This window comes from Lissotriton vulgaris, unplaced genomic scaffold (genome assembly GCF_964263255.1).
Source record: "Lissotriton vulgaris unplaced genomic scaffold, aLisVul1.2 SCAFFOLD_639, whole genome shotgun sequence".
In the NCBI taxonomy this organism is placed as follows: Eukaryota; Metazoa; Chordata; class Amphibia; order Caudata; family Salamandridae; genus Lissotriton; species Lissotriton vulgaris.
In genome coordinates, this window is record NW_028251195.1 from 308,026 (window position 1) to 322,430 (window position 14,405).

General features: G+C 41.8%; 1 protein-coding gene across 1 annotated transcript in view; it reads left to right on the top strand.

Moving 5' to 3' along the window:
- The window catches only part of LOC147662978 (uncharacterized), a 361,233-nt gene that overhangs the window by 68,646 nt on the left and 278,182 nt on the right, over positions 1-14,405 (top strand). The window contains exon 2 of the mRNA XM_086950737.1: positions 1,819-1,918. Within this exon, the coding sequence (XP_086806863.1) occupies positions 1,849-1,918 (70 nt within the window). The 5' untranslated portion in view covers positions 1,819-1,848. The remainder of the gene's footprint in view (positions 1-1,818; positions 1,919-14,405) is intronic.

The window sequence follows — 14,405 nt, forward strand, 5'->3', positions numbered from 1 at the left end:
ATTTCAACTTTTATGGTTATTTGTGCCTATGTTTTATCTATTGCCATAAACCTCATTCACACTGTGTACCGGACATTCATAAGAATCAGTCATCACACACGCATCTTTAAATTCTAGTGTACATGTTGCATCAACTCACCCAATTTCTGGGAGTCTTTTACCCCACTGGGGGATGGTCAGGGGGCTGGGCCTGTAGTCAAACCCTGTGGGGGTTAAGAGTTGGAAAAGGTAAAGGTGTAACAGTGCCATAAGCCGGTAATCATATCTAAGTAGTATGATTTAGTATGCACTGTCTACAAGGGAAAACGTACCTACTTCGTCAAGGGTCCTTCCCCACCAAAGTACCTACTCGTCTACGCACTCCCCGGCTTGTGGCAGTGTAGTCGGGTGAAGCGCGAGGCTTTATCTGCTGTGTGGCCTTCCATGCACTGCTGTATTTGAATACCGCTAATTGGGGTGTCAATAGCCTGGTAGTGCGTTAACCAGACGCAACTCCTATGTTGCATGTGTGCTGATGGTGAGGCTGAGAGTCCAAACGACCCCGTGTGTCACTAAATCTGGTAGAGGATTGCTGTGGCGGCCAGAAACGGTCATTGGAAAGTAGCACAGGTCGTGGACTACAGTGCATCCACAGGAATCATGGAATATGTAGTTCCCTTATTCGAGAAGCTTGTTACTGATGTTCAAGTGACCAGTTCTTTATGATACATGTAATGGTTTTGAGAAGGAAAATACACTTTAAAAAATGTGTAAAAACATTTTTGGTGGGAAAATACTTTATTGGCAATAGGTTGTCATGCAGGTGCTTCGGTAGATATTTGCTCTTCATTAAAATATATGGAATGAGTGGAGTACCATGTGGTTCACCAGGAGAGGGTTTGTTACAAGGTGCCATTATCAGAACTACTAGTGGGCTAGTGGAGTACAAGCTGGTTCCACTGAATTTTGTCATTAAGTCCTTATTTGTCCATTTTAATCTGACACCCATCGTTGTTCTTTTTCCAAAAATCTGTTTGTTATCCCAGTATATCAGTTTTGTTTCTCAATGATGGACCACCTCACATCGTGGTCTGCACGCGGAGTCTAGTTGGGCTGAGCACTCCCTCATCACGTCAAGTGTTGTGACATTAGGTAGGATGCCTGTGAGTATATTTAGTTTAGGAAGACGTATTCTCCCTCTTCTGTCTCAAACGAGAAAGGACTTCTCTAACCTCCAGGACTGACCAGTGTCTCCCACACTCCCAGTTTTTAGTTTGCAGTAAAAACAAAACATCCCCTCCATTCAATACCTCTGTCTCACTCCTTTGCTCTCTTTCATCGACTTTTCTTTTTCTTACCTCTCCTATTCATCGTATTCCTCAATTCTGCCCTTCCCGCCTTTCCGTCTTTGTAGTCAAACTTCCATTCATCACCTCTCTCTTTGTGTTTTCACCCACTCACCCTTCTCTTCTCTGCCCACACTTTCCTTTCTCTTTTTCCTCCTCTTTTCCCTTCCACCTTTCTTCCTAGGCCCTTCTTTGCCCCCCTTCTCTTCATTTCATTCACACTGATTATTTTTTTATTTTTTATTTCAACGTGTTTTATTACATTTTTTTATACAATACAAGAACACATTATCAATATTCTGTTACAGGGTTTGCAACGATTCGTCCCCTCGCTTTTAATCTATATAAATCTATGCATTCCCTACCAGTCATAACAGTCAAGGACAGGAAAGACTACGTGGAGCTGTCATTGATTTTATGTATGTAGAAACCACAGCTTTCAGTTACTTTAGTTCTTTAAAAATCCCCTTTAAGTTCAGTCCTTCTTTTCTAGACGCGTCTTCAGAGTAACCCTCTGGCCAGGATGGGAGGCTCCTCTGTGCTGCCCCTGATGTTCCTCTGCATCCTTTGCACTCAGCCAGCTTCCAGCTCAGGTAAGTTGTATGCATGAATGTGGTATATGTATAGCACAAATCTAACTTAAATGCATGGGAGCGCATTACAAGGTCAAAGGCAAACTTACTGTGAACGAGTGGCAGCTACTTTCTGGGGGAAGCAGTCTACTGTTACTGTACTGTGATGTGTTGCTCTTTAAAGATGGATGCAGTTAGACATACATGTTTATTATCTTCCTAAAATTGACTTTTCTGGTCGCCTTGCATGGTGGGCTGACATTCTTTCCTGTAAAGAATTTATTTCACGTATTTAGTAAGAGAGACAAGTAGGGCACAATAGCATTGTAAATGTTATTGTAAAATGTAAAATCCGAAAGACCAATGCAGAAGCACTTCTTTCGGATATCACAATTTGCATTCATGTAATCAATACAACATTAGAGATGTGTTAATACATCCAGAAAATGCAATCCGATTAGTTATAAACAGAGAACAATTCTAGTTACAACAACCGAGCTACTTGGCACATAGTGGGGGAGGGAGCTGGAGGGCAGTGGGATGGAATAACAGAAAACCTTATAAATGAGACACTAAAAGAGAGCAAGGGAGAGAAAATGTGTGCACATGGATGGGACACAGAAGAGAGAAATAAAGAAGGTAGGTATAGAAGAACAGGAGATAGAAAGAATACATGTTGAAACCGAGCCCAAGTGCCCACCGGGGGAAAGAGCTCCAAACTATCCCAATATACAGGGCGAAGCTGGATCAGTAAGATTGGGATATTGTGAGTTTCAGATTTCCCAACAATCACTCTGGCATGTAATTTTATAATACAGTATACAGCAAGTACGCAAAACAAAGGACCAAAAAAGCCGGGCAGACACAAGTTGTCGTAATCTGGCGGGCGGTCCTTGCACAGCTTTGGCTGGGCTGAGCTGGTACAGAGCTGGCACAGCACTGCCAAAAGTAAAATCGGGGCCTATCTTTTCTAAAATAACCAATATTAGGAGGGCATTCAAAACAGAGATGAGAGAGAGTGTGTGTCCGATTTTGTCAGTGTGGGCATGGAAAAAATACCAGGTGAAATCCAGCATGCACCTCACCATACCCGACTGAAAGCACCTGTACCAAACTATTGATCAGAAAGCACATTTATTAGGAGGGGGTTTAACTCCCCAAACAACCCCCTTCCCCGAAGCTACACATCTGCCAATATCATCAATTTAAAGCCCAGACCTAGCTCAAACATAGTCAAAGGAAAGGACCCCAGATTCATTAAAGTAGATTATTTTGCTTGGGGATCAGTCTTTAACAAGATGCTACAATCATCTGTTAATTCATTCAGGCAAAATGTGTAGACAAAACAGCTGGCTTCCATTTCCAGAGTGCACAGATTTTTGCTATTGCTAGAGATGTGAAAAACTATTGGTGTCTGTTGTTCCCCAATCTAGTATTATTTGACATTTCCTGGACCAGACCAATGGAGGCTGCTACATCAAGGTTGTAGCCATTGAGCCCTTCCTAATAGACCAAGCCCAGTTAGAACAGAGCCTTTATTCGGAATGGGCCCAGATGACAAAGGCTGTGCCAGTGTCAGATTGTCAACATCTCCTACAACAAAAGAATTAAGACTAAGTCCTACTGAGTTCAACCATGACCATCACATATGCTATATGTGCAGTGTTTGAAAGATGCTGCAATTCCGATGGGCCTCTCTTAAGCCCTTGCTGTGTTTAGGAGGAGCAGAGCCGACTAGTTGTCCCCAGACTAGGGTCTAGAATGATTCATAAATACTGTCCTGCCAACGGGAGTACAACATGTCCGCTTTGAGTTTGGAGAAAATCTCCTTAATCAGGGTACTGCAGAGAACACTGACAGCTACCTTGTGCTGGTCTCATAATTTCAGTTCGGTAAGTATTGACAACACAGGTAGAGAAAATGGAGTCACACCCAGGTGGGTTCCTCACGTAATGTGTAAACTGAAGGTACCTCCATTGTTGTGAGGGTGTGCCAACGGAATTCTCTTTGTAAGTCTTTGAAAAGCCTAACGTGACCATAATGCAGAAAGTCCTTGAGATGGTTCATGGCCTCAGCAAACCATGGCACCCAGTGAGATCTCTGGTTCTCAACAAGCTGTTCAAAATTGTGCCATATGAAAGCCTTCAAATATAAAAAATTACTTGAGAAATGTGATGATTCATGTGACTGGAAAAAAGTCATGGTTAGACTTCTCACAAAGCCATTGGCATGAGTGAAAAATCGCAATAATCTGGTCCGACTGAACACATAGGGACATACTAATCCCACTTTAGAAGTTGGGATTTCTAATGGATACCAATAAATTATATGGAAGGGGTGTGTTGTAGGCATCCCGTCCAAATACATATTAAGTCTCACCTGTAATAATGTTTTGTGGCGTAGCTCCAGTCACAAAACATTGACATTTTCCAGACACCTCAAATGAGGTGATAATGCATTTAGAAAACGTAAGGGGCCCTCTAGGGACCCCTTCTCCTTTGTGAAAAGAACGTTTGTTGAAGAGTAGGCAATAGACCAAGAGCCCACCGCAAACTCTTAAACAAACTTAAAAAAGAAATATTTTTTTAAACGCAGCCCTGTTTCATTTAAGGAAAATGGGATGCATTTTAAAATGTCTGTTTTCTTTCAAAGGAATCACAGACATAGTGGTCTGCTGACTCCTGCAAACCATATATGTGATGGTCTCCAATCAGATTGTCTCAATTTATGACCTACCACATTATTATTTATCAGGTAGGTTGGCTGGCGACTCACTACAATTCAGAATTTTAACAACTGTACTATTAGCACAATTATTAATAATAATTAATGCTAATATTATTTACTGGTCACAAATATACTGGTCGCATGTTGCAACCAATATTTAATGACCATCAAAGAGTACACCTGACTGTTGATCTCGATCTACATAGCATTTTATTTTTAATTCACAGAGAGAGCTGGGCAAGAGACTGCTTATAATATTGTACATTGAATGGAGAAGGTACTACAATGATGTGGTCTTGTGAGTATCAAGGAGAGTGTTGTGTATTTTAATTTTATGCTAGTGGGATTTTATCCGAGTGAAAATGCTTGTCAACAATGGTCTCATATGGAACCAAAATTTAAGAAAGGAAGACCCTGCCTGTGGAAGGACCAGTGTCCTTTCAACAGTAAACCAGTCTTTAATCTGAATCCTATTGGCATCCAAAAGCTAGATGCTGTGAGTTAAGCGCTAGTGAGGTTTGTGCTTTGGAAATGTCAAAAGGTAGCATTTGTGAGTTATTATAGTGTCATGATGGTATACTCGAAGAAGGTCAACACTTTCCCTACTGTTGTGCCGACTGGAGTGGGAATAGTCAATTTTACCCCTTCTGAGTCCAAAGTATTCCCTACTGTAGCACAAACTGGAGTGGGAATAAATGTTACCCCTTCTAAGTCCAATGCTTTCCCTGCTTTTGCACAGACTGAAGTGGGAATAGTAAATTTTACCGCTCCAGAGTTGAACACTTTCCCTACTGTTTCGCAGACGGAAGTGGGTATATAAAATGTTACTTCTCCTGAACCTAACACTTTCCCTACTCCTGCACAAAATAGAGTGTGAATAGTATATTTATTATTCTTAGAATTACATTTTTTTGTCAATATTGTTTTTCATTAAGGAGATCATTAAGATTGCAGGATTGGGACCGGTCGACAAGTTGTGTAGTTGGTCAAAAACATCTCTTTACAATTGTGGCTTCTGCTGCGGCCTGTTTAAGGAATGTTTTTGAACATCAATGCACCATGTGGTGCCTGGCACACAGATCATGGATGTTTGGGGGCACCAAACATGCCACCAGGGCGCATAGTGGATGCCGGTGGTGATGTGGGCTCTGCTAGGGGGCCCCAAATCCCCTTTCTGGCTGCCTGTTTATGGCAGTCAAACTTCCATGAATAGGCAGTTGGAAAGGAATATCCTAATCCCTACGGCGGGGCCTACGCAGGCAACGCCCCCATTGTAGGTATTAGGAATCCGACTGCCATCCCGACAGGACCCCTCTACCCCCACCTCTGCAGTCCGACTGGCTGCATTGTAATGCAACGGCCGGACCAATGCCCTACATTGTGGGTAGACACCCACCGACAGCCTGTCAGTGGCAGTCCATCCGCCATCGTAATGAGGGTCTATATTATTATTAGGTTTTTGTGTATTTGAAATTATATTTTTTTATTTACGGTACCTTTTGTAATTTATTACATAGTTTCTAGTAAAAACATTTTTTTTATATTCTTTACTTTTTTGTGCAACTAAATTGTAATCTGTTCAATGTTTCCAGTTTATTTGTTACACTTTTTAATCTATTGTGTATATTTATATGTATATATATATATATATATATATATATATATATATATATATATATATATATATATATATATATATATTCAAAACCAATCCACACGTTCAATCAAGTGAGGCGCTGACTCCGTGAATTGTAATCCAAACAAAATTTATTTTCTCGGTTCGCTGCTTAGACGCGTTTCGGCGGCTTGCTTCCGCCTTGTTCACTACATCTGCACAAACATTTTTTCAAGGTTTATATACACAATCACTTGGATGGTTAATTGTCTGACAGGTTTCAACTCAAACTTGGTTGCTATGGTTACAATGTTGTGACACATACTGACAGACATAGAAGAGTTCAGAGCTAGCAATTTCATTAGTCATTGCTCAGTCTTTTGGACTCGCACGTGAACATTAATTACAGTGTTTTTTAATTCGACCACCATGCGCCTCTATTAATATTACACAAGCGTTTAAATAAATTATAAAGTCAACAAATTATAAAGTGACAAAATATAAATAATACATTACACTTAACCTGCAAGGGATATGTAATTGTCATGTTGATCCGCTCCATCATGTGTTCGTGTCCGGGTGTGTTACAGTGAACATACAATAACTAAATAATTCTCCCCGAGCACTCAAAATATTCAATATTCAAAGTTCAGAGTCAATAAAGTTTGTAAGTTGACACAGTCACAGGTTAGCATTCCAAGTATTGATAATCAACTCAAGTCCTTCCAATCAAGGATGATTTTATTTTCTTTGATGGTTCTTATTCTTCAAACTTCATAAGTATCCACATACAGTAGTCATCTGAATAAACAGCCAACATGTGTTTTGTCGTGTTAATTATTACACATCGACTTCATCAGGGCTGCAATTACAATGTAAATAAACAAAAATTTAATTCATAAAGTGACATATAGATCAACAAACTCTACAGTTTCAGGAACCTGTGAAAAAGTAGAGTGGAACCAACAAAACCAAAAGGAACACACAACCTGACTAAGTGTTCATGTCTCAGGGTGACCGTCACCAAATAGATATAAATAAGTCAAAAGCATCTATTTCATGAACTACACTCTAGTCTTTATAATCCAAAACTCATATTTGAGTTGTAAAAAACTTTTTTATGGGCTAATACCCAAAAGAAACCCCACATGAGTACCCCAATCACCAACTCATTTAATTCCAAAGGTTGTCCCACCTCATGAGCGATGTCGTACTTTAATAACCAAAGTTGCGCAAGTAAGTTGCACACAAAGTTGTGTGCCTCAAAAGTCTTGAAAACTGTTATATTATACTCAGCTCAATATACCTAGTTACTAAGTCTCTGACCTCGATTAATTATAAATATAAATATGTCTGTGCAATTACCATAATCCACATGTGCCGACGAATTTACTTCTCATCCGTTATTCTCTCTTTACAAAAATCACAATTTCCAATATGACAATATTCGACCCTAAAATAAACATCCCAAGATCTCCAATTAGATAAATATCTAACATTGAGTCTACTAGGACGAATCACATCCCCAATTTGTGTTCGGCTTACCCCATTTTCAAAGTAAAATCAGAACAGGAGTCTTCTTCTCGTTATTCAATGCAGCTATATCTCTGCAGTTACGATCTGAAATAAATGATGGTACACACTAAACTCAGTATCTGTGTAATAAATGAATATCTAAATAACAAAGTCTGACAAGGGTCATACTCCTTACACATACCTATATCCAATCGTGTTATCGTCTATCAACGATACCACTCTGTAGTTGGCGTCCTGCATATGCGCCATGTTGGTATTCCAATTTATACTATTTTTCACTCTGGCGCCATCTTGTAGTGGGGTAAGGTTGAGATTATCAGAACCGCTCTATCATCAGCATATTCGGTTCACGGCACTCATAAATATCTCTCAAGTAGTATAAGATATAAACTAACCTCGTCACACGCTCAGTAGTCAAGAATCGGGCACCATATTATATTTCCTTAAAATTAACACGATCCTGATTTAGTAATTGAAGATGTCAAACTATTCCAAAAACTGTTGCCACATTATGTTTCCTTAAAGTTACCTCAATCTCGATCAAACGGGCCTCATATTGCGTTTCCACAAGGTGCCCATGGACCCACAAAGTAATACATTGTAAATCTTATTAACATGTCTTCACTATTAATTTACTGGTTATTTAACTATTTATAAGTAAATCAGTTATTTAGTACACTTTTTATGTACAAGCGAAATAAATAGGCATCTCCATATTTTCATCCAATTTCATATATAAGGAGCTACATAAACGGGCCCGTATTGTCTCACAATCCAAAATGTACATATTAAACAGAGCATCTACAGCTCTTCACATATAACTCGCCATCTCGGGACGAAAGTATAATAGGGTCAATTATAGTAGACAGAAAGAGATAATCAAAAGTCCTAGACTGAATCGCCTCACAGCAGAATAGAAAATGATAGATGGAAGATCAAGTGAAAATAAAGTTAGTGCGGGGGGACCTGTAACATGGAAATGGGTGCATATATCAGTTGCGCTGTGATGTACATGCTGCACGTGCTCAAGTTCACTAGGTGCCTTGGTGGGGACAGTAAATAAACGTGAGCTCAGGTTTGTATTACACGATGTGGTTATTGATTAGTAAATGTCACACATCTCAGTCAGTAATTTGCAGCTTAGGGCATATTCCTACACACAGTGTTCATCATGTTGTCTGAATGTCCTCCCTCGTATGTGTAATTATGGACCGGACTCGTTACGCGGATCACCTCGTCTCCAAGTGGAGTAAGTGCGTGTGGTTTGTGTATCACAGGTTATGTTATGTTATGTTAAAAACATTTATACCGCGCACGGTCACCAGACATTTTCATGTCGCTCAGAACAAATGCGGGAGAACAGTGCATCGTGTGTTTAAAGTGCGTAAAGGAAATTTACTTTGTGGTGAGTTGGTGTCTTACAATTAGATGAAAAGAAACGTGTGGTGCTGATATGTATAAGTGATTTAATTATGTAGTTAGTAGGTGAACTGCAGATGTTAAAGAATGGTACTCAGGTTACAGAATTGCCAGGCTGGGCTATAGATGCACATTTAAGGCTTCATCTGCATTCAGACCAAATGGGATCTTGGAGTTCAGAAGAATTATATATCTGGACTCTAACCGTCGTAATGCTACTTTACGGTTACCTCCCCTGGCGTTTTTAGGTACACTGTCGATGACAAAATAGGACAGTTTTTGGGCATTTCCTGTGTGTAGCTGATTGATGTGTCTCGCTACCGGGTAAGCCTTGTCGTCATTGGCTATAACCCGCAACTGTTGGAGGACTCTGACATGTACTGGGTGGATGGTGCTCCCCACGTACCTTTTACCGCACATGCAGACTAACACGTATACCGCATACTCTGTTTTACAAGAGTATTGTGCGCTGATGTAGTAAGGTTTTTGTCTAAAGGGTAAAGTGACTCTAGTCGTGTTGATCCCATGGTTACACGCCTTGCATTTACTGCATTTTCTAAACCCTTTCTGATTCTCTAACCAATTGTTAGGTTTTTTGATCACTGGGGCATTGCACACCAATTGGCTGCGTATAGATTTGGCTTTCCTGAAAGTTATCAAGGGTGTTTTCCCAACTGCCTTGCCTATGGTTGGATCGTTTTGTACCAAAGGCCAGTGTCTTGTGAGGATTTTCCTGAGGTTGGTGTGGTACCTATAACACCCCGTGATCAGTCTAGGTGGTTGACGCTCATTTCCCTCAGTATTTGTCACTCTCACAGGGGGAAAGAGGAGATCCTTCATAGTTTTTGTGCTACATTTCATGTTTGCATTAGTGCAAGTTCTCTGAGTGTAACCTCTTTGCTTTAGTCGAGAGAATAAATTCTCTTTAGACACTGCCAGACCTTTAGCGGTGCTGCAGTTACGGGTCATCCGCAAACATTCAGCGTAGGGGATGGATTGTTTCAGGGATGTGGGCTGAAAGCTATTTGCGTGTAATAGGGCGTTGCCCGCCGTTGGTCTGCGGTAAGTTCGTGTTTGTATTTTCATGTGTTCCACAAACAACTCTACATCTAGGAATTGTAAGGCGGTGGTGCTGGTGTTGCATGTGAACTTTAAATTCAAAGCATTTTCATTCAACTCACAGGTAAATTGTTCAGCACTTTCAACACTACCTTGCCAAAGGATAAAAATATCATGTAATGTAAATGTAATGTAAATTGATACTTGTATAGCGCACTACTCACCCGCAAGGGTCTCAAGGCGCTTGTACGAATACCGCTCTGGAACCCATCCTGGCTTTCCCTGTGAGGCGTCCACTCCTGGGCACCCCCAAGGTGGAGGCCAGGCATCCTTAGCGTTGTGGGGGCCGTTGTGGAGATTAAGCAAGCTATTGCCCAGAGTTGCAGAGTGGGACTCCATGATTGGAATAGGCACCGAGGTGAGAATTATCGAGTCAGTGGAATTTTGAGCCCAAGACCCGCCGAGGTGGGGAATTGAACCCTGGTCCCTGGCTAGACCTCTGCATCTGGGTCTGCCGCTCTAACCATTGAGCCACACTTCTCCACTCCAATAAAGCGCTTATACAAAATTACATTGCTGGTCATTATTTCTGATTGTGTCACATTCAAAACGTGCTCCTCCCACCAGCCCATATACAGATTAGCATAACTGGGGGAGAAGCAAGTTCCCATGGCTGATCCTTGCATTTGTTTGTAGTGGAGCCTGTCAAAGATGAAAATGTTATTGGTCAGACACCACTCCGTCATTTCAAGTAACATGCAAGTGTGTTTGTACAAGCTTATTGGTCTCTTTCCCAGGTAGTGTTTCAGTGCGTGAAGGCCATCTTGTTGTGTCGGATACTCGTGTAGAGTGACTGTACATCCAATGTCATGAATACATAGTTCTCTTTTCATTCCACATCATATATTTTCCGCAGAAAATCCCCAGTGTCCTTAATGTACGCAGGTAGTTATTTTACCTCGGGCTGTAGAAAGTGGTCTACAAACACACTGGTATTCTCAAACAAACTTCCTATTGCCGATAATATCGGTCTCCCTGGGGGTGTTTTGTCATTCTTGTGGATCTTGGGGATTAAGTATAGTTGCGGGGTAACAGGGTAATCATTTTTCAAGAACTCGAATTCTTGTTTACTCAATAAACCCATTCCTTTCCATTTGTACTGTTCATTATGGTATTTTTCTTGTATTCCTATGATGTGAGTAGGGCTAGTTTTGGTGTAGACTTCATGGTCTTGGAGCTGTTTTAGTGCTTCTTGATTGTACATTTCAAGTGGCCATAGGAAAATGTTGCCCCCCTTGTCGGACCATCTTACCACGATATCCGATCTTGCCTTAATTTTTCCCATTAAGTTGTTGTACTTCATCATGTGGTCACGGTTTTGTGTCATAAATTCTTTCGTACTTTTGATTGACAGTTCTTTGAGTTCTTTGATTACACACTCCGAATAGAGGTCTAAGCTGTCTTTGGGCATTACCGGCATAAAGACCGATTTCGGTCTGAATCCTGTTTTTACAGTTTGATAAATGTTTATGTCCGACTCTGCAGCAGCTCCACTCGGTGTGACCGGCTTATCTGTATTCTGCTGTTCTAGGTCGAGCATATCCTGTAATGCCTCCATGTTGGCAATGCTAAGAAGATGGTTTTGATTTTGTTGCTTTGTGGTTTCTAGTGCTTGGGTTCTTGATTTAAAGAAAAAATATTTTTGGAGTTTTAATTTTCGGACGTATTGAAATAAGTCTATGCGGGTCAGTGCATAGTCAAAGTTCGAATTGCTGCAGTATGTCAGACCCAATGATAAAATCTCAAGTTCATGTGGGGATAGATTCATGTTAGTCAGATTATTTACTGTGTTGTCGTTTTCCATCATCTGAGTTTGTTGCGTCTGTATTGAGCTTTTGTCTGTTTTTGAACTTGCTTTTCCCCACCGTCTGTCTTTTCTTCGAATACTCTTTGTTTTTGTTTTTGGTTTTGTGACCCCCTGTCCCATTCCTGTCTGGAGGGTATTCGCAGCCGTAGCGTTCTTAGGCGTTGTAATCGTAAAAAAGCCAGTTCTTGTATGGGGTCGGTGCTGGCCCTGTTGCCCCTGCACTGTGGTTACTTTCAATGTCTGTGTCATACATACCCCCCGCTGATTGTCGCAGGGGGTTGGAGCCTTATATATATATATATATATATATATATATATATATATATATATATATATATATATATATATCCATTTTCACTTCCTCCAAATTTGCCGGGACGCCAAGACAGCGATGCACCACAGGGTTAGAGGTTTCCCTGTCAATAGTATCCAGTTTCACCAAGCACAAAACAATTGCCCCTAATGCACTCCAGTTCAAGCGAAAATTACCACTTCAATAGACTTCTTGCAGTTCAAGGATTATTTATTTAATTCATTTCCAGCATGGTAAATCGTAGCAATGGAAAAACAGCCCAACGCGTTTCAGCGATCAACTCGCATTGTTCACGGGTAATTTGTGCATGGAATTGGAAACAATAAAACACAAGTTTCATGGAGTTCCCAGTGTATTAACACCAACATAGGACTAAAACAAAACAAACCTTATTGGCGGCCATATTCGACTGGTGTGTTCGCTAAGAGCGTACTATATACTGTTTGTTCCATATTCACAGTGCCTCTAAAGTTATAACTTCCAAGATATTCATATTAAGATTTGCATTTCAATCTTTGCAATCTGACACTTTGGAACAATAATACCATCAGTCTCATACTTGAGTAACGCAGCAGCACATCAGATCGGTCAATAACTCATAGCCGATCCGTGTCTAAACATATCAATGTCCGATTCAACAATACTGTGCAGCCTAATACATATTGCGTACTCTATTGTCAAATGCCATGTGCATGTTTAATACGCAACACAGTCTCAACATAACACCCACGTGGGTAACTGATATTCAATCCTAGGCTTTCGCGAAAATTTTGATTAATATAAAACCCCAGTGGGGATATATTTCTTGTGGCACAGAAAGAAATCGAAGTCATATTTAATTTTGGGCGAAATTTGCGAATTCGCGTTCTGCAAATTCGCGCGAAATCAAATTCGCAATCCGCAAAATCCGCAAATTCGCATTTTTTGTTTTTTGCTTGTTCCCATGGTTTTTTGCATGTTCGCGGGTTTTTGTGCGTGTTCGCGTTGCTTTTTGCGTGTTCGCGGGCCGCTTGCATGGCGAAGTTACCCATGCGGTCGTGTATGGGCACAGCACCCTCTGGTTCACCACTGCCACCCTCTGGTTCACCACTGCCACCCTCTTGTTCATCACTGCCACCCTCTGGTTCAGCACTGCCACCCTCTGGTTCACCCCTGCCACCCTCTGGTTCACCCCTGCCACCCTCTGGTTCAGCACTGCCACTCTCTGGTTCACCCCTGCCACCTTCTGGTTCAGCACTGTCACCCTCTGGTTCACGACTGCCACCCTCTGGTTCATCACAGCACCTCTGGTTCATCACTGCCACCCTCTGGTTAACCACAGTCACCCTCTGGTTCAGCACTGCCACCATCTGGTTCACCACTGCCACCCTCTGGTTCACCCCTGCCACCCTCTGGTTAACCACTGTCAGCCTCTGGTTCAGCACTGTCACCCTCTGGTTCACCCCTGCCACCCTCTGGTTCACCACTACTACCCTCTGGTTCATCACAGCACCCTCTAGTTCACCCCTGCCACCCTCCGGTACAGCACTGTCACCCTCTGGTTCACCACTGCCACCCTCTGGTTCACGACTGCCACCCTCTGGTTCATCACAGCACCTCTGGTTCACTACTGCCACCCTCTGGTTAACCACTGTCACCCTCTGGTTCAGCACTGCTTCCCTCTGGTTCACCACTGCGACCCTCTGGTTCACCACTGCCACCCTCTGGTTCACCCCTGCCACCATCTGGTTCATCACTGCCACCCTCTAGTTCAGCACGCCACCCTCTTGTTCAGCACTGTCACCCTCTGGTTCACCCCTGCCACCCTCTGGTTCATCACTGTCACCCTCTGGTTCATCAGTGCCACCCTCTGGTTCACCACTCCCACCCTCTACCGAGACCTTTTGTGAGCAGGCGGCAGCACAAAAGATGCGCCATGGTGCTGGGTATTAACAACATGACGCATCTGAGAGATGCGTCACGTTGTAAAGCC